Source organism: Paramisgurnus dabryanus, chromosome 2 (genome assembly GCF_030506205.2).
Source record: "Paramisgurnus dabryanus chromosome 2, PD_genome_1.1, whole genome shotgun sequence".
NCBI classification, from domain to species: domain Eukaryota; kingdom Metazoa; phylum Chordata; class Actinopteri; order Cypriniformes; family Cobitidae; genus Paramisgurnus; species Paramisgurnus dabryanus.
This window is the reverse complement of record NC_133338.1, coordinates 35018581-35043073: the sequence shown is the minus strand read 5'-3', so window position 1 is coordinate 35043073 and position 24493 is coordinate 35018581. Positions and strand designations below refer to the sequence as shown.

General features: G+C 37.1%; 2 protein-coding genes across 2 annotated transcripts; one reads left to right on the top strand and one right to left on the bottom strand.

Annotated features, from left to right (window-relative positions):
- The first annotated feature begins 261 nt into the window (after window positions 1-261).
- Window positions 262-2097, top strand: cfap184 (cilia and flagella associated protein 184). The gene is made up of 2 exons (XM_065289415.2): window positions 262-1389; window positions 1665-2097. The coding sequence occupies exons 1-2, from the start codon at window positions 262-264 to the stop codon at window positions 2004-2006; spliced, it is 1470 nt and encodes a 489-aa protein (XP_065145487.1). The 3' UTR covers window positions 2007-2097.
- Window positions 2098-6244: 4147 nt separating this feature from the next.
- On the bottom strand, window positions 6245-23637 carry ccl36.1 (chemokine (C-C motif) ligand 36, duplicate 1). The gene is made up of 5 exons (XM_073813658.1): window positions 23470-23637; window positions 22917-23028; window positions 8548-8679; window positions 8231-8342; window positions 6245-8044 (listed from the first exon to the last, which is right to left on the bottom strand). The coding sequence occupies exons 1-4, from the start codon at window positions 23477-23479 to the stop codon at window positions 8312-8314; spliced, it is 285 nt and encodes a 94-aa protein (XP_073669759.1). The 5' UTR covers window positions 23480-23637; the 3' UTR covers window positions 6245-8044; window positions 8231-8311.
- Window positions 23638-24493: the final 856 nt, after the last annotated feature.

The window sequence follows — 24493 nt, the reverse complement described above, 5'->3', positions numbered from 1 at the left end:
AGTGGCGCGGGACTGAGCATGCGCGGTAGCGTACCTCCACTCACGCCGCTGCGTCTCATGAATATTAATGAGGAAACAACGAGCGATTCTGATTCGCTCTCGCTGTGGGTCTCCAGGACGACACACGCGCACTGTCAACAACCACCAAGAAACAGCTCAAGCAAGCGCTAGTCCCACTATTTTATTTTATTTAATAAAGTCTGAATTTGAAGGTGATACATTTTTTATGAATTGAGTATTTATACTGCTCATCTACACAAAATGGAAGAGGAATCAGCAGAACTTAAACAAGAAGACAGTTCGGTTTCAGAAAGTAAGGCATTGGTTGGAAACACTGAAACATTTGATGTTCAGGCAAAGAGTGTTGATGAAGAAGAAACTGAAACTGAGCCCTGTAATATATCAGAAACTGTTGAGGATGATGTGGTAGAGCTTTCCGTGGGTCCACAAGAGGGTGAACCGACAGAAGATGTGTCCATGATACCATCTGATGCTGAAACAAGTGAACCAGACACAAACGAGTCTGGAGCATGTGTGGTAACAGAAGAGGAAGCTGGGACCGGACCCCTAACAGATGAGACTATGGAGGACACTGAAGGGCATCATGTTGAAGAAGATCTATCACACGAGGACACATTGACAGCAGAGGATGTGAAAGAAGAGGACGGACCTCCAGCTCTTGATCCAGACATGCCAGAGAGAGAAATGTTCAATTCTACTGAAGAACCACTGGTGCCTGTAGAAGAGGAAGAAGATGTTAACTATAATGAACATTTGGATCTGATACCTGAACTTCAGGAAGAAAATGACAGGCTCAGCAAGCTGAGTGATCAGCTGAAGTCCAAAATAGCAGAACACTTCCATAGGAAGGCCGGCGATGCTAAACATTCAAAACTTGCAAAAGACATCCCAGACCAGGAGCAGTACCAAAAATACATGGATCTAATAGAGGACCTGAAATTGCAGTACCAGCATAACTTAGATATCCATCAACACCGTATTGAGGACCTGTCCCAGCAAAGCAAAGAGAAACTAAACCAGGTTGAACGTGAGTTGCGTTCTTTTGCCTTACTGAAAAATGAAGCTGTTATGACAGCAGTGACTGGTAAAGTTGGCAAGCAGGAAACGCTAGAAAAAATGAATCAGTTACAGGCTGATGAACAGAAGAGGGAGGATGAACTGGTATGTGTGCGGTTGAAAAATATTAAAATAAAGAACAAAATACATAAATTAGAGGCTGCATTTCAGTCTCAACAGGAGTTAGCTGATGGCTTGCTCCGGACGGATTTTGAGCAGCTCAAGACAGAGAATCGGACGTGTAAAGAGAAGTTTAAGGAGCGCAGTGAGGAGTTACTCAAGTTAAAAAAGAAGATTGCCAACTCTGTACAGGTAAATCACAATTGATCGTAATGAGATTTTTCTCTTTCATGTTGGAGTTTTGTGCATATAAATGTAAAAATAAATGTTTTTTTAAATTTATCATAATGAAAAAGACATTCTGTAAAAATATAACCTTGATATGTTTACCTTGATATAACTAAGGAGAAATCAATGATTGAAATCAAACTTTGATGCTCCTAATCTCATAATAAGACTTTAGCCTGGATTTTACAGACAGGGTCACATATGTTTAGCTTTATCACAAATTTTTCCCTTAACCTTAGGTCATTACCTACGTAAAGAGAAAGATGCATTTCATGCAGATGGATAATATGGGAAAACGCACTCAGCTGGCAGAAGCGGATGCATTGGTGGCTCTCAAACGTGACATGCTGACACGCACTCAACAGGCTCGTGACAGCCTGCGTGCAGACAACCTTAAGCTGCAACAGCAATGTGGCCTGCTGGGTAACACTCCACTGCTCCGGGACTTTGAAGAAAGGGTAGACACCTCGGAAAGCCTGCAGCAGAGACTGGAAACACTAAAGAGACGCCAAGCTGAGCTCATATTGAAGTGTGCTGGTGTAAAGCAAAAGGTTGAGCAATGCAAACCAGAGGGCAAATGACAACACATTCACTTTTGTTTAAATGGTTTAATTAAAGAATCAAATACTGAGAAATATTACTTAACTAAGAAGTATTTAAAGCTTTATTTCATAGTTTTAATCTTTCTCATCTTTTATAAAGTTTTCTCAAGTTGAATTGCATTAAATCATGCTGACTTGGCAACCAGTTCTTTATTCTAATGTGATCTTTAAAGATATCTGTTATGACCCCTTGATTTCAAGGCAGTTGTCAGTTACTTAAGCCTGATTTAAAATGCTTATAGAGAATTGCTCTCAACATAAAAGGAACCTAGTTTTAGTTTATGGATAGATGAAGCCTGAATAGTTGAAGGAAAAAAACATGTTTCAGAGTTCTTTTACCTGCTGATGCTCACAGTTATAGAAATCTTAACAGGGCTAATTTTCACCATTTGTACACATATACACTATCTATTTTTCTGTGATGATCTTGCTAGGAAGGAAGGATTAAACATGCATGGCCATAGAGTAATTTTTTATTTAAAAAAATGTACAGTAAAACAGTGGTCAAAGTACAACCAGAACCACAGTACATGCAGTATAAAACATACAGTCAGGTGTTAAGTTAATTATATATATAAATATAGTAAGACAAAATAAAACATTTTCTAAACAGAGAAACAGTATTATCAGTAATAAATCTAGTCAAATCTTTCCAAAGTTTCCTTTTATGAGAGGAATGCCAAAAATTAAAGAAAATCTAGTGCCACTCCAAGACATGTCATGAAGTTGTTTAAATAAAAGATTGTGTAATACACATACACAAAATGTAATACACACTGCAATACCAGAGAAAAAAAATCATTTTTGATTTCATGGTGACAAAATGTTTGATTGAATTGAAAATAGTAATATTTTCAAAATTCTATTAACTTAATTTAAGGATATACAGTATGAACATGTGCTGGTCATATCATTAGAATATCACGAAAAGTTTTTTTTTTTCATTTTGATGATTACAACTGACAACTAAGTAAAATCCCAAATTCAGCATCTCAGAAAGTTACAGTATTACTTAAGACGAATACAAAAGAAAGGATTTTTAGAAATCTGGGCCAATTGAAAAGTATGAAAATGAAAAGTATGAACATGTACAGCACTCAATACTTAGTTGGGGCTCCTTTTGCCTGAATTACTGCAGCAATGCGGCATGGCATGGAGTCAGTCTGTGGCACTGCTCAGGTGTTATAAGAGCCCAGGTTGCTCTGATAGGATCCAAACCATTTGGCCAAAAGTATTTTATTGTTGTTCACCTCCTGAACATACATCAGATGCAAGGTGAGAGAGTACACAAACAGAATCTGTTCTGACTGGCTGTGTTTTGTGGCTTGATGTGTGCTGGCATCTTTCTTTTATTGGTGTGAACAGGCACATTGCTTGTCACTGGATTAATATTGCATGTCATCTGGTTTGGGCCTGGAGTTAGTGTACTGGTTATAGCTGTTTTAGTGGTTATGGCAGTTGTAGATCTTATTGTGGTTGTTTTGGGTTTAGCGATTATATAGTTTTAATAGTTTTACTTTTAGCAGTTTTACTGTAGGGATGTTGCCGTTCATCAATTTGTTGCATGGCTCTCTTCACCCAGTTTGCGTTAGGGTCCATAAAGAAACGAAGAGATAAAACTGTTACAAAGACAAGCTTACAGTTACACCACACTGCAGTCTCACAAATGCACTCTAAAACTTGTTTCAAAGTAGGAGTCAGTTTTCTTGATTGGTATTTTACTCCTGAAGAAAATACAGCAACCCTCCACAAGTTTGCAATCTGTGATGGAAATTAATGTATCTTAGATATTAATTTTTTTATATAATTCTGATCACTATTTCAGACTGAAAATTGAACTTCATAATATGTCAATGAAAACTGGTGAAAAAATATTGATGTATTGTTAATATTTTATTGCAATATTGTTAATTCATACCACTGATTGATCAAATAAAGCTGAACGTTATGGTGACTTACTGCTGGCTGTTACATCACACTGCCAAGTGACTATAAGTCCAACCAAAAGAGGAATATAAGAGTAATTCAGCTTCAGATTTTGCTTCTCAAGATATTGTAGATACACCTACTGCTCCAGGACTTTGAAGAAAGGGTAGACACTTAGAAAAGCCTGCAGAAGAGACTAGAGACACTAAAGAGAGAACTGAAGTGTCAGGAAGCAACATGGAGACCATTAGAGTGCTAATGACATCACATACGTCCCCTTTAATAAATGAATGTGTCTGTGTTACGTACAGAGTGGAGACTATATCATTTTTTAAGATTCAAATTTATATACATTTTGTGTAATTCTTGTATTTGTATATAATTGTAAATAAAAGATATTTAGTGTGCAGATGAAATATATATTGAGATTTTATATTACTTTAATATATACAATATTTTCTATTTCTACAAGTATTTCTTGTTTATTGTCTTATTGTTTTTTTTTCTGCTCACAGGCCTGAGGTGTTTGTATTCAGTGACACATTTGTACGCAGTGCTGGGCAGTAGCTTCACTACAAGTAGCGAAGCTAGTAGTTTTTCATTTTTCAGTAGCTTGGCGGTAGCTTAGCTGCTTTCTAAATCAAATAGCTTTTCAGTAGCCAAGTTCTTTTTTTGACCAAGTAGTGAGGTAGCTTCCACACAACAATTTTCCAAACATTTCTTAAGTCGTCCTGAATTTGAAAATAAGCGCGTCATTTGAATTGACACAGGACGTCGTTTGTCCCATATGTTCGAGTTGCGCAGCCTTCCTTCATTCATACAAAACATTACCACTTGCATTCTGTGAAGACTCGTGCTCTACCTCTGACTGGGTTATGTCATCAAGCCAAGCTAATAAAAAACATGTAATAAATATTACAATTGAAACTATTAATAGAATGTGCTTTGGCGGGCACCTCACAGACTCTGTGCAGGCTACCTACTGCCCGCGGGCACCACGTTGGAGACCCTTGTGTTAAGATATGTCAGGGCCAGGTGTTTTTGACTAAAGGCAGCTCAAACATGCATTTTATTCTGGGAGTAGGATGAGTCCAGCAAACAGCCCCATAACGTGAAGTACCTAGGCCTACATTATGCTTGTAATTGTATAGCCTATAATTACCAAAATGATAAATGGAAACTGAATAAATAATTACATAATAAAACTGGTTAAAAATAAAAAAGTACCTTGGATGTAGCAAGCTGCTATTGATGTAGCTTAGCTTGCTACATTTTCCAGGGGGGTAGCTTCAGTGTAGTGAAGCTTCATTTAATGTGAAGTAACTGGTAGCTTAACTCACTACATTTTCCAAATAGCTTGCCCAGCACTTTTTTTACGTATGTGATAAAGAATGCTATTTAAAGCCAACATGACCAACACATTTTAAACATGCTCATCTTTTACATAAGTATACGTAACAAATTTAAATGTATTAACGCTCATGTTGTTAGACAAAACAAATGAATTTCTGATCCCTTTGCTATTTTTATTTATCTTGGTTTACGTAAGACCCTGTCCTGCTGTAGCAATCCAGTATACTGTAATCAGACATATTTGTACATTTGTGGACCATAATTCCAGCTAAGGTTCTCCCCCACCTCTTGCTTGATTGTTTTGTGGTATTTACGCCAATTTGATCATGCTTTCTAATGAAAAGTATGCAACATAATTTCCATGCTGATCTTCCCTTGAAATCAGAGCTGAAAGTGCACAAAATCTACAGATTACATCTTGACCTGGTCTTGAACTTTTACTATACCAACCAAGTACTTTTATTAGTCAATTTCCCCCCAGATTATTATGATCAAACACCTTCAATAAAGTGACAGCACTAAAAGTTCCTATTTCACTGAGCTAAAACAAATAATTTATAAGTCTGATTAAAAAATGCTAATTTACATTTACAAGAAAAAATGTTTTGCATCTGATCTTTTTAATTATTACTGACACTCTCACCTTCACTTTAAGTCATTTATAGCTGCATTTACTGCACTAATACTGGAAATCCTGCACATTGCACTGCTCTCTCTATATACAAGTTAACAAGATAGTAGACATTATTTAAATGTAGCTTTTTTTAAAGGCACATGCACCTTCAATGTGATATGGTTGGATTGTTATGCTCAATTCATACTTAAAACATACAGGCATGTCTTTTGTCTGTTAGGTTTTATTAGAATTCAGTGCATTATATAAGACATAATTGTTTTTATACTGTGAAAAAAAATCAAGAGATTGTTTAATACTCTAACCCAGATGGCGCCATTTGTATCTAATCAAATATCAAAGGAATAAGTCTACACAAAATATAATATGTGGTTCAGCATTGTATGAATCAATAAGGTTCTACTTACAATTAATAATGCAAGTTTGTTAAATGTTTTCATGTATTATTTTTGCATTTAAAGTACATATCATTAAAAAGGGATACATTTTGTATTTAAAGCAGAACATAGATTTATCAAACAGGATATCATGCAGATATTTGTTATATGATGATACATAAAAACAACAATAACATAAAAAGCTCAATGATCAGAGTGATACCACACCATTCTCAAACCATGATAATCACAGTGTGAGCTATATGTGAGCTCGTTGTGATTTCAAAATGTAGAGTGGGTAAAGCGGAGGCAATACAAATATAGGTCACAAGGGGGGGCATTCTACTTCCTTTATCTCACTAGAAAAGGGGGATACTGGAGGATCACAGTGACGTCACACCATTCTTAAACTGAGATTCTCACACTGGAGCCAAATGACTACCAGGAATCCAACAAGAAGAGAAAAATAACAGCAACGCATAGCTGCGTAATATTCTTGAAATATTGTCTGTAGATATCAACAATGTATTGTGTAATAGTCAGTGGTCAAAAACAGTATTGTGTAATAGTCAGTTTCCGTGAAAAATTCCATCTGGACCTGGTCATGAACTTTTAAATAAAGTACTCTACTATACTCAAGCCTTTACTACGCTCCAGAAGCTGTAAGTGGCAGCAGCAATAAAATGTCAGATTGATTGTTGAAGTTGTTGGATTGGTTCTAGAGCTAAATATCTGAACTAAAACAAAATAAGTACGAAGCCTTATATGAACACAGAATAGAAATTGAAGTTCAGATGCAAAAGCCGCTAAAGGCCACCTTTGTCAAAAATGAGATAATGATATTAACCGAATGCTCACCACACATATTATACGTCCATCAAATACCTTATATTCAATTACGGATAATTTTGCCCTCAAAGCCATTCAGAAAACCGGTTTGTTGGTAAAATCGATTAGAAGTCAATAAAAAAAGCTAATTTAAACATGTCAGAGCTCTTCAGTTATTACTGACTCTATCACCTATATTTTAGGTAATTTGGTACTTTTCTAAACATACAAGATATAGTAGACATGAAAAACATACCTAAAACTCAAATGTATTATTTAAATTTAGCTTTTTAAAAAGCTACATTGGCCTTCAGAGTGACATGGTTTGATTTCTATACTCAATTTATACTCAAAACATATGGGCATTTGTTGTGTCTGTTATGCTTTATTAGAATTCATTGCATCAAGAAAGCATATTTTTCTATATTGTGTAAAAAAAATCAAGAGACTTATATGCGGCTAACCTGAATAACATTCAAAGTAATGAATAGAAAGAATCATGCCATGTGGTAAAAAGCTGATTTAAATGATTTGGTTCTACTTGACAATAACTAATGCCAGTTTGTTAAATGATTACATACATTTTGCATTTAAAGTAGACTACATACTGTTAATAAAATATACATTTTGCATTTAAAGCAGATGCTATACATATTAGACATGACAGCATGCAGACATTTTATTATGATTAATCAATTAATAATAACAAAATAAAACAATGCATTACACCAAAGAAAACGTGAAGAGAAATGAACTTATCAAAAAACAATTGATATTACTCATTTCAGCATAATCAAGCTATTTGCGCAGCTGCTTTTTCATCAATTTGTTGCATGGTTCTTTTAACCCAGTTTGCGTCAGGATCCACACAGACACGAAGAGACTTCTTGGTGATAAAACTGTTACAAAGACAAGCTAACAATTACTCCACACTGCTGCTTTGCAAATTAAACATAATAATATAACAAACTTCTCTTAAACAGTCATTGTTAGCACAAATAACACATTATTAAATTATATTAAAATTCACTAAATGTTTCTCAGACACAGGAATGGACATTAAAACTTAACGTAGCAAAACTTACATGACTCCAGCATTGTGACATTCACTTCTTGTCTTCAAGTAAGAGTCGATTTTATTGACTGGAATTTTACCCCTGAAGAAATTAATACAGCATGGAGCTGGCAGGTTCCAATCTGTGATAGAAAAAATTATTTATCATTGATATCCAAACCTTTAATGCCCAAAAACCATTTCAAACATATCATTAGATTCTGATCGCTCTTTCACCATGGGAGTTGAACTTTATAATGTCAGAAAACATTGATAAATAAATAATCTTGAGGTTAATTCATACCACTGATTAAATAAATAATAAAGCTAAGTTTTATGATGACTTACTTTGGGCCTTCACACCAGACTGGAGCCAAGTGACTACCAGAAGTCCAACAAGAAGAGAAATATAACAGTAACGCATAGCTGTAGATTCTGTTTCTTGAGATATTGTACTGTAGATATCCGCAGTCTAATGTCCTACAAACAGAACCATACATTTTAAATGTAGAAGGGTAGGGGGAGAGTGTGGTTTTGGCAAGGGGGCAGGTTGTAAGTGAGAAAATGTTCCATGTAGAAATAAACCACAAAAATAAATAGACTTTTCAGGGAAACATTAGGTGGTTCTTTCATGTAGGCTATAAAGCAGAAAAAAAATCTTCACTATCTTCATGACTCAACAGTTTATACATAAAGAAAGTCATTCTCACTGTTGTTTAATGTAACAAAGAGATAAAATAACTTTTTTCTTTTTCATTTATTTTAGTATGTGTCAATACCAATCAAAATCAAATAAAGGCACACTGTAAAAAGATTCCATAGAATTTACAGTATTACTGGCAGCTGGATGCCAGTAACTTACTGTAGATTTAAATTTATGTTAATGAACTGCAACAGTTTGTTCAAAGTTAAATGAAAATTAAACATTAGCATGTCTGTATCTTTACAGAATAAAACTAAAATAACAGCCTCAAGCAAAGCATTCTGGGAAACAAAATCTGAAGGAAAAACCCAGAAAAAGGTTGATGAGGATTTTTGGTTCCCAGAATGTTTTGCATGAGGCTGTAATTTTATATTTTTATTCTGTAAGACAAAGACTTGTTAATGTTTAATGTTTATTTAACTTTGAACAAATTGTTGTCAGTAAATAACATTAATTTAAATTTGCAGTAAGTTACTGGCATCCAGCTGCCAGTAATACTGTAATTTCTACGGAATCTTTTTACAGTGCAGGAGGCAATTTTTCATTTTTATGAACTAACACACTGACCATATATAAATTTGTATTACATTACTTCTGATGAATATCGGAAAGCATAAAATAAATAAGCTCATGACCAAAACTGAAAAAATGGTCCTCAAGATCACACATTCACTTCTTCCTAAAACACAAAAACAAAATGGGTGAATATAAGAAAAGTTATTGCCGTTATATTCTGGTCCCATGTAATATAGGCTGAACAGATATTAAACCAGAACAGATATAAAAAAACATTACATGACAAAGTTTATGAAGTTATTTAACATAGTATTTCTGCAAATGACATACATTCTCTGAATAATCAAATTTCAGATTTTTTTAAATCCACACATAATGCAGTGTTTAATGTCAAAATATTACTGCACAATGTAGCAAGGCTATAAGACGTAATGAGATGTCAAGCATAAATAAATGTGAGATGAGTTGTATGACTGACAAACCACCAACACAGGGTTCCCACACCTTAGTTCAGTGGTTTCAAACCCTGGGTCGCGGAAATTAAAAACTGGGTCGCCAGAAAGATTTCAGAAAAATGTTACTAAAATAATATATATATATATATATATATAAATAAATATATATATATATTTTTTTTTTTTTTAAAAACAATAATAATAACAACCCACTTGAATAAAAGCACAGTAAAAATTTTCTTTTAAATACACGAAATAAAAAAATACTTCACCACTGTGTCACATGACCCATGTGCTTGCGCAGCTTACTGTATTGAATTGCGCGCGGGGTCACAGACATTTTTTCCCCTTGAAACCGCAAAGACATGGTTGAGTGTTGCAGTGAGACTGACATGTTATGGTTCTGCTGTTATCTTTGAACAATTTTCGCTGCTGAAACAACAAAAACAGTCAACATTGCATTTAAAATGTAAGTGACTTAATATTAATTACTTGTTTAGTGAACTGTCATATGAAATCTGTAAATTTTCAACCGTGATGTGATGCTGCTTAACTGTATCATGTTATTAAAAACTCCAAATTTTTACCGCAGTATGTTTAACCCACTTTGTTTACACACTGTTAGCTCACTTTGTGTTTGCTGCGCTTATTTGTTTAACTTAGCGTTATTACATTATGCACTTTCGGTTGTCATTGAGACTAAAGGATGCAGAATCATTAGCGTGTTTTGGTGATTGTTATTGGCGTTTTAATCTAACGTTACTTGTCCCTGATAAGCGGACAAGCGTTGATGTCGAGCCCTGAGACGTGTTTTTAGACTGCTTCAGTAGGCTAACGTTAGGTCCAATCTTTACGACTCCTCCGTTGTATTGCGTATGTCAGTTCTTCCTTGTTTTTTGTCCATTATAATAATTAATTATATTATGCATTGCATCTCATTTGTGCCCCCCTGAAAAAATGAAATGCCCGTCCGTGAATTTGTGTCTGGCGCCGGGTCTGCTCATTAGGTAAGTTATACATACAGACGCGCGCATGCACGTAGCCGGCCTCACTCCACTCTGACGGCTTTCGGCCCCGCCCTGCTTCATGCTACTGAGAGAGTGGGGGGTAGAGTGTGGGTCGCATAATCCTAATTTTTTTAATTAGGGTCGCTCCTCAAAAAGTTTGAAAACCACTGCCTTAGTTAACTTCAAATTCAAGGACCTTTCAAGGACTTTCCATGTCCAATACCCTCAAATTTAAGAACTACATGTGATGACACATTTCAAGTGAGAGCAAGGTTACATTGTGTTACCTTTTAAGATACATTGTTACAGTTCCCTTTCACGGGAACTCGCGCTGCGTCACTACAGTGACACTTTGGGGACGCCTCCAGTGGTAAGTGCGTCTGAATGTGTATATCAAATTCAACCAATGGTCAGAGCTTAACGACAAAGATAGGGTGACGCGGGAGCCAGGAAGTATATCGCTATCTGAAATATTGCCAAAGACGTCGTTACAGGGAGGCAGGAAGCAGTGTTGGGGAAAGTTACTTTTAAAAGTAATGCATTACAATATTAAGTTACTCCCCCAAAAAAGTAACTAATAACGTTACTTAGTTACTTTTCATGGAAAGTAATGCTTACATTACTTTTAAGTTACTTTTGCGTTACTTTTTCTTACTCGGCTGAGGCTTGATATTTTTCAGGCCTTGCAGGTGTTTTTTATGATCGCAAAAATGTCAAGCTCTGGTCTGCAATCTCCGTTTCTCCCTCAAACTGTTCCCGCTCAGGCGCACAGAGTGTATAATTCTACGATAATATTTTCAGTTTCATTCAGTACATTATTTTATTTTTAAATTGAATTAATTGAACTCAAAAGTAACTCGCATTACTTTAAAAAAAGTAACTCAAATATTAATGTATACATTTATAAAGTAATGCGTTACTTTACTCGTTACTTCAGAAAAGTAATATTACTTTTTTACGTTACTTGTAATGCGTTACCCCCAACACTGGCAGGAAGTATTGCAAGGGAGACGCAGCGCCTCGTTCCCTTCCGAGGGAACAACAGTTAAGGGCTCGTTATAGTCGTGCGTAGGTCCTACGGCGTAGCCGAGACGGCGTAGGTTCTGCTTCATTTATACTTTTGCGTCGTCGTCCGCGTTGACGTGCAAACACATGCGCAAACCGCTGGTGGGCAGTATCCATGCGTGTAACCACACTAGCATCGCGACCGTCAGAGAAGAAGAAGCTTGGCAAGTTAACCCGCAAACGAAGAAGAAACAGCAACTTGTTGTGTATGATTTGAGAAGCCCAGCAATGATGGAAGTAAATAAACAGTGACTTTTGTTGTAATTTGAGTTAAATCACTCCTCAACTTGGCCCATCTTTGTTTTCCCCGTCGCAAACGGAAATACCTATGACGCAGTTTTTTTTTCCTGACGGGAGGGGTTCTGGTGGACCAATCACAGCGATTGCGGTCCGCGTAGAACTGACGCGCTGTTAAAAATTTTGCGAGGTGCACGTCAGGCTACGCAGAGCTACGCACAGGCTACGGATAGCCTACACCGTAGCTACGGCATAGAACCTACGCACGACTATAAATCGGGCTTTACATACGTAACCCGAGACGTTTTCATGTGTGAAACACAACTATGCAAAAAAGCATTTTGGTAAGTATCAGCATTCGCATATAGAAGATATAAGCATTTAAAGCGAACAGTTTAGCATGTGTGCTAAAAAAATCTAGAATTTTAATGATATTATCCTACACTACACAGGGAATAATATGTTTTTTCCAGAAAACTTCTTGCATAAAATAAATTCAAGCACTTTCAATGATCTGTATCTATGTATGTATATTTTCAAAAACTTCCCAGGGCCTTGGATTTCCCCCCCCCAGATTCACAAACTTTCAAGGATTTCAAGGACTCGTGGAAACCCTGACCAACACCTCCAGGAAGCTATCTCACCTGAATTTTTCATCTACTTTTTTTCAACACTTCTAACCACCATTTTACCCAAACTGCACCTAATGGGGGTCGGACTGGGAACAAAATTTGGCCCTGGCAATTTTCTCGTGGAACAGCCCGAGAAAGCAATACTTGTGTAGATGACCCCTTTTATCAAACTCTATTGAATACAATAATATGTATTAATAATGTTTTGAGGCGCACTCTCTTTAAAATTGAATCAATTACTCTGCCTACAAAATTTATTTTATAAAACACTGTTGATATATGTATTGTAGAGGCTTAGACCTTTCCAACAATATATAGTTTGTTGTGATATACATAAAATTTATATGGAAAATATTGCGTAAACTTAGGTGTCCCGTGAGCGGGACAGCGCCACTTAAGGAGAAGTATATTAATGATAGACAGTGGAGGTCTATAGATTATAAATAAGTCTATAGATTATAAATGTAACCGGTGTTATATTGGTTTATGTAGCTTTCTTCACTTTATATTAGATAGAGCAGAAGCAGTAAAAGTGACTCTCTTTCTATTTCTCTCTTGCAGATTAAAAGATTACCATCTCTTATATCTAAAATGTTTGCTCAGAAAGCAAAGATGGTTCATTAATAATATTTATAAAAATACAAGAAAGAAAGTGCATTGTGACTTTCAAAACAAGAAGCAATTGTTATAGCCATAGAAACCAGAGGAACGTTTGAGACTGCACATACGCTTTAACGCATTAGCGCCGACTGACTCTGATCACGGCTGGTCGATCAGACCCAGGACCCGAAGTAGCATAATAAAAAGGAATAGTTCGGCCAAAAATGATGAGAGTAATAGCGTAGTGTACGCACTTTTCTTAGTGACGTATGACAAATTCGGAGGGCGGGGGCACAGAGCAGCAGCAGAGTAGCCTGCGTAGGCTGCGTAAGCTCTCATCCTGAATGCGGACGCGACTAAGATGGCGGCGCTACCAGAAGGTAGTTATTTTCGTTAATAAAGTTTTAAATATGGATATTCCTACAACAACACCGTGCGGATTACCCTCAGAAGACCTTTGTTTATCATCCTGGAGCCGTTTGGATTTAATTTGTGAAGGATGGACGCACTTTTTTGGGACTTGAAGGTCGTGGACTATGGGTGGACCCCGTAACATTACATTTAATCAACTGAAAGATCTAAAACATTTTATAAAATATCTGACAAGGTGTTTGTCTGAAAAACGATGGACATATGCAACTCGGACAGCTTGGGGGTGAGTAAATCATGAATTTAATATCATTTTTGGCCGAACTATCCCTTTAAAGAGTAACTAAACCCTAAACCAACTTTATTTAGTTAATGATCTGTAAGAATAATGCTTTATTAGTGCTGTTCATTGATTTTAGTAAGTTTTTTGAGATTTGGATATAAAGTGTTTCAATACTACAATATATGGTGTAAAAACGTCTGAGTGCTGCAGTGGCTACTGCAGTTGAATTTTCCTATTGGATGTTGGGTCCAAAAAATGACTTGTGACGTAAGCAGGTTCAAGATCACCACGCCCTTGTTACGATCTCACCACACACTTATGCTGCATCCGAAACCGCCTACTTCATACTATATAGTACGTGATATGCAGTAGGCGAGGCGAGTAGTATGTCCGAATACATAGTATTCGAAAAACAGTATGCAAAAAGTACCCGGATGACCTACTACTTCCTGTTAGATTTTGCAGTGTGCATACAATGGACACTTCACTATCCCATGATGCCCTGGCAGAGGAGTTATCCAACGAAGAAGAAGATCATGCGACTGTTTTCGCGCTGGAATGACATGACGTGATGACGACGTATATCACGTGATGAAGCAACATGGCGGATGTAGTACGTCCGAATCCCATTCATACTACAAGGATTCATACTATACAGTACCTACTGTTTTAACGGCAAGTAAATAGGTACTTCATCTTATTCAGTACCTACTATACAGTATGCGGTTTCGGACGCAGCCTTATGCTGCGTTCCAGGCAGGTTTTTAAACCCGTGAATTACGACTTCAAAACCACGACTCACGACTCTATGCGTTCCAGGCAGCTTGTAACCCGTGTTTTTACAACCTTCTACATGTGAAAGTGCAGTGGAACGGCAGTCAAACTCGTGACTTCCCACCCGTGAACTCGTACTAGATTGATGTACTCCCAGTTCAGAGTCGTGAGTCGTGGTTTTGAAGTCGTGATTCACGGGTTACCGGTTGCCTGGAACGCAGCATTAGTTCGTCCCCTCTCTCTCCGTTGGGGTCTGCCCACTTTTCTTGCATTTTTCAAATATTGCCAGTGGGCGGAGTCAGGCTCTGACCAGGGGTTTAGTTACGCTTTAAACTGGGACCGACCTAGACCCAACTGCCCCTTTAAAATATAGACCTGGAACTGTACGGGTCCTTTGTGAAGACCTCTAATGCACACAACTCTGCTCAAGTTCAGAAACATGGACACAATATGACACTGAGCTTGCCTCGGCTCGCACACCCAATTCATTGAGGAACAGAGAGCACCTGAACACTTACCGAACTCGTTGAAAGAGACACGTGCTCGCACGCAAATGTCATTATCAAATAGTGTCATTATCACGGAAGAACAATAAAAAGTTATGCTAGATATACTTCGGCGGTTGTTAAATATACCTGGGCGACTTTTTCTCGCGGATCTTCTCTGCTCCCCCTTTCTTCTTTTTGGAGCCTCTGTTGTCCATAATGATTATTCTTAAAGGAATATTCCATTTTCTTAAAAGAAAAATCCAGATAATTTACTCACCACAATGTCATCCAAAATGTTGATGTCTTTCTTTGTTCAGGTGAGATGAAATTATGTTTTTTGAGGAAAACATTGCAGGATTTTTCTCATTTTAATGGACTTTAATAGACACCAACAATTAACACTTAATTCAACACTTAACAGTTTTTTTCAACGGAGTTTCAAAGGACTCTAAATGATCCCAAACGAGGCATAAGGGTCTGGTCTAGCAAAACGATTGTCATTTTTGACAAGAAAAATAACAAATATACACTTTTAAAGCACAACTTTTCGTTTAGGTCCGGTCCAGCGCGACCTAACGTAAATGCGTAGTGACGTAGGGAGGTCACGTGTTACATATATAAAACGCACATTTGCGGACCATTTTAAACAATAAACTGACACAAAGACATTAATTAGTATCAGTTGACATACAACAACGTAGGAACGGTCCTCTTTCACCACATTTGTAAACACTGGGGCGGAGTTTCGCGTTCGTCCTCTGTGACCTCTTGACGTGATGACGTATTGCGTCGGGTCACGCTAGCGCATGACGACCAAATCTAAACGAGAAGTTGTGTTTTTAAAGTGGATATTTGTTATTTTTGTTGTCAAAAATGACAATCGTTTTGCTAGATAAGACCCTTATGCCTCGTTTGGGATCGTTTAGAGTCCTTTGAAACTCCGTTGAAAAAACTGTTAAGTGTTGAGTTGAGTGTTAAGTGGTGGTGTCCATTAAAGTCCATTAAAATGAGAAAAATCCTGCAATGTTTTCCTCAAAAAACATCATTTCTTCTCGACTGATCAAAGAAAGACATCAACATTTTGGATGACATGGTGGTGAGTAAATTATCTGGATTTTTCTTTTAAGAAAATGGAATATTCCTTTAAGTGCAATGCTAAATGATGCGCTATCATCACTGTATATTTCCCCATAAACCTAGCGGCTGCTTGGACAAATCCATTTGAGGGGTGGGGCATGGGGGCGCGATCGTAACACGAAGAGTCATGAAGAGGCCAAAAATATTTACCTATCACCCGCCCCCCAAGCCAAATGCAACTGCATTTATACATGACGTGCCGGTTGTACAGATTACAGATTACCATTTGCCCGGTTGTACAGATTACCAGTCCGAGCCTGGAGCCACATTCATTACAATAAACATCTGTTTTCAGCCTATAATAAAAATAATAATAATTATTATTATTATTATTATTATTTTACAAACAAAAGCCGTCTAAGCTTCCTAATATAATTTTTGCAGCATGTTTGGCTTTATAGTGGCACAATAAACAGTATTTCTATAAAAAGAAATAGGAAGAGAGTGAGAATCCTGTAACAATTCCACAAACACACTTTATCCTTCTATCCACTTTCATCTCTAAATCAAGAGTTACATATTAAGGGGATAGAGCAAGAGGTAGCATAAATGATAGTTCCTCAAAAGGGGACTTTGATTAAGTGTGCAGAACTCTTACAGAACAATGGTGGGATTTACTGAAATTCACAAAATTCACAAATTTGACCTCCACATAAATGTCCCTTTGAGATTACAAGACAATAATACAAACACATCACACAATTACTCAAAGCTTTAATAGAGTTTAGCAGGAGAGGGAACCAGTGTGATGGTCAGGAATCACATTTCAAGTGAAAGAATGTGAGAAAACATTTGCCCAAGAGTAGAACATCACCCCCTTCTTACCTATAATTTCTAAGAAATATTTATAGGAATGATCATAAAATCAAATTTAGGACACCTTCTACACAGCATTTTATACAACCCTATTCATGGTGTGTATATACCATATGAAATGCCAACAACAAGGTTATGGCATCAAGAAGCTTATAAATAAAGGTTCTAGAAATTGGAGATTGAAGGGAAAAGTGACCGAGATTCACAGATTTGTTGCACTGATATTTGTCCTGTGTGTATGCAAGTCTGCCCTACAAAGGCAAAAACCAGTAATTTCTTTTTTGGTCAAATATTACTTATTGATATTTTTGAGACAATCATGACCTCCTTTATTATTTGCATTATTATCTTGAGTCAAATTTATGTTTTTTCGAGAAAATAAAAATAAATAAGAAATTAACTGACAACTGAAACTCACTATAAGTCTAAACTTTAAAGTCATTTTTCTCAGTTTCACACTCTAGCGAGTTATGGTCTTTTGCCTTTGTAGGGCAGAAGTGTGTGTTTGGGGTGTTCATGACTTGGAGTGGATTGATTTGCTAGTCAGTGGATGGGTTAATTGGCCGAATATTATTTGCAATTAAATGCTGGCGTCTGGGCGTCATGTTTCTAATTAGCAAACGCTAGCATATTAGCTCGCTGAGCAACATCTGGAACTTTGTATATTGTTTGTTTTATGGGTAGTATACATTGGTTTCCTGTTTACAAATATTACAGGATGCGCATGCATCTGGAGGCAGAAATCCCCATTGGTGAGCTGGTCCGCTACTGCAACAACCTTAAGTATTGAAGCTTTCTTTATTGTTTGTATATAACTGCTGACTAAATAAAACGTGATTTTAGTTGGATCTGTTTTTTTGCCTTAAATTTTGCAGTGTTACTGTGATACATGTAGTGGCGGTTCTACACGGAGGCCAAGGGTGGCCCGTGCCGTGCCTCTGTAGACATGTCCCTGGCCACCCCTGTGGCCACCCCGTGCTGACCAAATAAAAAAGTATAAATTTATTTTGATTTTACACGCGAGCGCCAAAAGCGGAACTAATGCGAAGCAACGTTATACACGGGCAAATTAGAGCGGCGCACCCAACCACTGTAGATGTCAGCGGGTGCTGCTCGCTGAGTGTCTCAATTCGTTCCCACTCTCCCAATGTTGTGAATGTGTATGCAGGGTTGGGCACTGGTAAGGACTCTAGCTGACTTGACATTGGGACACTGTTCACTTGTTCTCCTGTGACGTGGCTGCTTAAGCGCGTTGATCATTCACAGCTGTTACTCATCAACAACCGGCAAAACCAACATCTCGCAAACTTTTGAAAGTTTACACATTGTAAAAAGCGCTGTAATTATGCTCTTACATATAATTGCAAAATTGGAGGAATATAATTAAATGTTACATATAAAAATGTTTACAATTAAAAATAAATATTATTTTAAATATTGATTAGATTGTGGTCCCTAACTGTCTAGCAATTAGGGTGGCCACCCATGTCTGATAAAAAACCTGGACATATTGATGACCCGGCCAATTGGTTTGCTCACAAGCCCCCCCCCCATAACATAATATATAGGCCTATGCAATTATTGGCAACACTTTACAATTATTATTTTTTTCAATTCTTATTTGTTAACATTAGTTAATGTATTAACTAACATGAATTAACCGTGAGCAGTACATTTGTAACTGTATTTGTCAATCTTTGTTAACGTTAGTTAGCTGTTCATGGTTTATTCATGTTAGTTCACACACAGTGCATTAACAAGATTTAAATAAATGTATTATTAACATTAACAAAGATAAAAAAAATTGCTTTATGCTATAAGTGCAGTTTATTATTAGTTCATGTGTTAACTAATGAATCTGATTGTAAAGTGTTACCCAATTATTTGTTAATTATATTAAAATATGTAAATCACTTTTACAATTTATAAAAGCTGCTTATACTATTTATGTAAACTATTTTTTATTTATATTCCATTGCAACTTTAAACAGGTCTAAATAGCAACTAGTCGGCCTGAAAAAAAAATATGCACATGAAATTAAACTTGTGGAACTCACCTCAACATGTATTTTACAATCATTTAACCCCCATGGGTAAAGCTGAAGTCACTGTTACAAACTGTATAGTACACCATGCAAGATTTTAACTCTTTTAAGACAGGGATACACTTTCGTGTAGTCTGGTGTAAAATGTGTCTTATATATTATCGCTTTTGGGGCACTCTCCCTCTGCCATGGCGCACCTGTTTCTAGATACACTGATCAATTCGGTTCAGGAGGAGAGATAAAAGCCCGCCCACACTGACAATTGATTGGTTGATGTCCTGAAACAGTCCAATCAGGATGCTCTCTGTCTTACATGCGCTAAATGAGGCAAACACACACACAAGCTGTGTCCCAATTCAGGGGCTGCGACCTTCTAAGCATGCGACCTTAAATATGAGCACTCGGTCTTTCAAGGTGGCAGCCTCAGAAATCCGCGAAGAGAACTGAAATGAGACGGTCTAACCCATAGATATGTATATAAAGGCTAGATGGCTCGTCCGCGCTGATGGCCAATTGAGTTGAACGTCCGCATTTTGGCGGCCATCTTAGGACAGGGCGCTCGCTCACTCGTAGCATTGAGTTTTAATGATGCAGGTACTTTTAAATGACCATAACTTGCTTAATTTTTTACCGATTTTCAAACGGATTGGTTTGTTATAAACGTCAAAGATGTACCTATGACACTGAATACGTATACTAAAAATAAATAAAAAATTAATGAAACATGTTAAAGCATCCATAATTATAGCCACGTTAATAACGTTTGTAAAAAACCAAACCGTTTGTAAATCCGTCAAGAATTCAGCAAGTTACGAGCATTTTAGTTGGCGTATGTCACTCACCTTCCGTCCACAGCAGCAGGGAGCAGCACTATGGCAGCACTGACCTAAGATGGCCGCCAAGTGACGACACAGCTGACTCCGCCTTGAGCCATCTAGCCTTTATATACATATCTATGGTCTAACCTTCGGACGACCCATAATTGGCGTCACCTGCGCCTGTCAGCAGGACATAGCGGAAACGTTTCTGACTTATTAAAATAAATATGAAATCAGAAAAATATTAATTTAGTTTAGAAAATATGACACGTTGATGTAGATTAAACTATTCAACAGTATATTCAATTAAATTAATCAACCTTAGAAATATATGCATCATAAAAATAATAATAATATTAACACAAAACATAACTTATAATACTAAAACAGTGACAAACTTTTTTTGATAAATACACACTTTTATTTAATGAAGGTTTTAATTGTTTATTTTAGAATATCCAGCTGCCGTTGCAGGCGCGCAATGAATCTTGGGATATCCTCGGCTGTTAAGGATCCATTCGTTCTATCCTTAACAGCGCGGAGAAATGAGGACGCATTTTGAGGCTTCATTCTAAGCATCCTTCGAATTGGGACGGCCTTACCAGCCTGAAGTCGCGCTGCTGTGACGCAATCGGTCTTAAAATACGTCCTTAGAAGGTCGCAGCCCCTGAATTGGGACACAGCTACAGACGCAAGGTCTCCCTCTCTGCCGTGCGCGCGCTAAATTACATATTCACATAGCTTTTCGAAAAACGGGACATTCAGTGTCCCGGGAGAGTTGATAAATTTCCCGGTACGGGTTATTAAAAAGAAGGACAATCCCGGTAAAACCGGGACAGGTGGCAACCCTACAATGTGTGTTTATATGTAAACTAAAACAAACGTTTGTCTTTATAAAAGTTTGCATTTCATAAAGTTTATTGAGTAGGCTTGCATGATTTTTGGTTGGGGGGTTTTAGAAAAGAGCCAAGCTCCCCTTTTGCACCTGCACTCACTTGTATTAAATAAATATTTATATGATTGTAAAGTAAAATAAAGTTTACGGGGCAGTTTCCCGGAAAGGGATTAGACTAGTCCTAGACTAAAATAAATGTAAGAGCTGTCCAAACTGAAAACAACTTGCAATGCCATATCTTAAAATACATCAGTGCCCTTTGTTTTTCTTCAAAATGCACATAAGTAATGTATTTAATAAGGCATGTTTGTTAAAACTAGTTATATTTCCTAATTAAACTAAGGCCTAGTCCTGTCTTAAACTAATTCCTGTAACCACCACCCCTATAATCTTTAAATATAATTTCTTGCCATTTTTTTATGTGCCCCTCTGGTAAAACATTGGCCCCCCTAGTGAAATTTGTCTAGAACCGCCACTGGATACATGTATGAGTTATCATGTAAGGCTAGTAACGTAATAGCATTAAACATCAGCACCCAGCACTGTGTTACCAACAACTCCTTCCTTGGCATTTTGACTTACAGACACCGCTACTAGCCTACAACACAAGGCACTACATCTTTCTGCCTCTCAGTTGCGTGCGCTAGCAGTAGTGAAGTCGACGAGAAATCCATGTATAAGCTCACAGTGAGCGTGAAATGTGGTTACACTTTCAGATCACTGTGACTCCAACAGTGTCACCACATTATGAGGTTCTTGTGAGCTCATGGTGAATTCACTGAGAGATCAAATTAATGGGTAAGGTATAATAAAATTCACTAAGCAGTACAACAGGGCTGGTGAACCCAGTTGCTTCCCGTAGAGGTTAGGTGCAGAGGCTGAAACAACCAGGCTATCAAAGGGGTTTAGAGTCAGAGGACAGGTCTTACGACAACCCATTAGGTTGATGTCAGATGCTGCTAAGCGAAGTAGCAACTGGCTGTGGCTAAAAATTGAGGATCCTAAATGGGCTGCAAAATGACCTAGAGGGGTAAAAGCAGAGGGGAGCGCACCTGGGATGCCAGGTGTCGTTGTTGAGCCCTTTGGAGGTGTCGTGGGCCCATCAACGAAACACCAAGGAAGGAGAATGACAAGATGTCAACAAACTAGTGCCAATACGAAGAGACTTCTTGGTGATAAAACTTTTACAAAGACAAACTTGCAGTTACTCCACACTGCTGTTTTGCAAATTAAACATAATATAACAAAATTCTGTTACAGTCATTGTTAGCACAAATAACACATTATTAAAGGGGCCATGGCATGAAAATCTGACTTTTTCCATGTTTAAGTGCTATGATTGGGTCCCCAGTGCTTCTATCAACCTAGAAAATGTGAAAAAGATCAACCCAGTAACTTAGTTTTGGTACAACATTCTCTATAAGCACATGAAAAAATAGGTCGTTGAAATTTGGCTCTCTTTATGATGTCACTCATAAGGAGCTCTTATTATAATAATACCACCCCTTAATCTGGACTATCCAACCACAGCACTGCCATTTAGTGCAGAGAAATGCACAATTGAGTTTTAATTGCAACAAACCACTATCATTGTGATCAGTGTTTGAATTTCATCAGCTTATTTGCATTTTAATGGACACACCCAAAACGGCACATTTTTGCACACACCTACAAAGTGGCCATTTTAACATGCTATAATAAATTATTTATATGGTATTTTGAGCTAAAACTTCACATATGTGCTCTGGGAACACCAAAGATTTATTTGACATCTCAAAAAAGTCTTGTGAAATGGCCCCTTTAAAGTATATTAAAATTCACTAAATGTTTCTCAGACACTTAAATGGACATTAAAACTCAAACCTAGCAAAACTTACATGACTACAGCATAGGGACAATCAATTCTGGTCTCCAAGTAGGAGTATATTTTATCAGTCGAAATTTTACCCCTGAAGAACTTAAAACAGCATTCAGCAGGCCCTCCGTCATCTGTGTTAAAAATTTAATTTAATTTATCATAGATATGGAAACATTTAATTCCTATTATTATAAAACTATTTGAAGCATAACAATAGATTCTGATCACTATTTTACCCTGGGAATTGAACTTTATAATGTCAGAAAATATTGATAAGTAATATTGATGCTAATTCATACCACTGATTTAATAAATAATAAAACTGAGCTATGACTTGTGGCCCTTTGACCCAGACTGGCCTACAGAAGTCCAACAAGAAAAGAAGGCTAATCAAAATTTGAAACAAAAGAAACTTTGTAAAAAAGTGCTACATAAATAAATTTGATTTGACTTGACTATTTCAGACTGGGAATTGAACTTCATTACATGGCAGAAAGCATAATTAACAAAAAATATTTTCACTTATACCACTGTGTAAATAAATAACAAAGTTGAGCATTGTGGTGACTTACTCTGAGCCATAACACCAGGTTGAAGCCAAATAACCAGGAGTCCAACAAGAAGAGAAAAAAACCAGTAACTGCGTAATATTCTTGAGATATTGTACTGTAGATATCAAAAATGTATTGGGTAATAGTCAGTAGTCAAAAACAGTACTGTGTAATATTTAGTTTCCGTGGAAAAACTGTTCCTATGGGCGGGGCATTCTGCATAGAGACAGAGCGCCGCGCGTCATAACCTGAAAACCACGCCCACCGGGGGGGAAAACAATCCAACCGTCTCCATTGACTTTGTATTGCGAGAGGCTGCCTCCTTGTCATTTCTGGCTTATAACAAAAAACAGAATAATGCCTAAAAACTGCTGTGTGACAATATGTACAGCTAACAAGCCAAAGAACCCAGAAATAAGTTTTTATAAGCTGTCGAGCCGTAAAACCCTGTCTTTAAGGAGAATAAAGTGGATCGCCGACTACGTTTCCCCTATTGGACGCAGTTCTACTAATAGAAGTACTATGAAAAGTTGCCTGTTTCCATTTTTGTGTCTTTAAACGCTCGTTTTTGGGGTCGACAGCTTATAAAAACTTATTTACAGATTAAAATTAAAAACAGAATAATACATAAAAGCTGCTGTGTGGCAAGGTGTACAGCTAAAAAGCCAAAAAACCCAGAAATAAGTTTTTTTTAAGCTGTCGACCTCATAAAACGAGCGTTTAAAGAAACAAAAGTGGAAACAGGCAACTTTTCATAGTACTTCTATTAGTAGAACTGCGTCCACTAGGGGGAAACGTAGTCGGCGATCCACTTTATTCTCCTTAAAGACAGGGTTTTACGGCTCGACAGCTTATAAAAACTTATTTCTGGGTTCTTTGGCTTGTTAGCTGTACATATTGTCACACAGCAGCTTTTAGGCATTATTCTGTTTTTTGTTATAAGCCAGAAATGACAAGGAGGCAGCCTCTCGCAATACAAAGTCAATGGAGACGGTTAGATTGTTTTCCCCCCGGTGGGCGTGGTTTTCAAATTTGCATATCGGCG

Excerpts from the sequence above, each read along its gene's own strand:
- cfap184 (XM_065289415.2), top strand. The coding sequence starts at position 262 with ATGGAAGAGGAATCAGCAGAACTTAAACAAGAAGACAGTTCGGTTTCA. Across the intron at positions 1,390-1,664 it reads AGATTGCCAACTCTGTACAG|GTCATTACCTACGTAAAGAG; the intron begins GTAAATCACAAT and ends CCTTAACCTTAG.
- ccl36.1 (XM_073813658.1), bottom strand. Across the intron at positions 8,680-22,916 it reads TGTCCCTATGCTGTAGTCAT|GACATTAGACTGCGGATATC; the intron begins GTAAGTTTTGCT and ends TTCTGTTTGTAG. Across the intron at positions 8,343-8,547 it reads GTCTGGTGTGAAGGCCCAAA|ATTGGAACCTGCCAGCTCCA; the intron begins GTAAGTCATCAT and ends TTTCTATCACAG.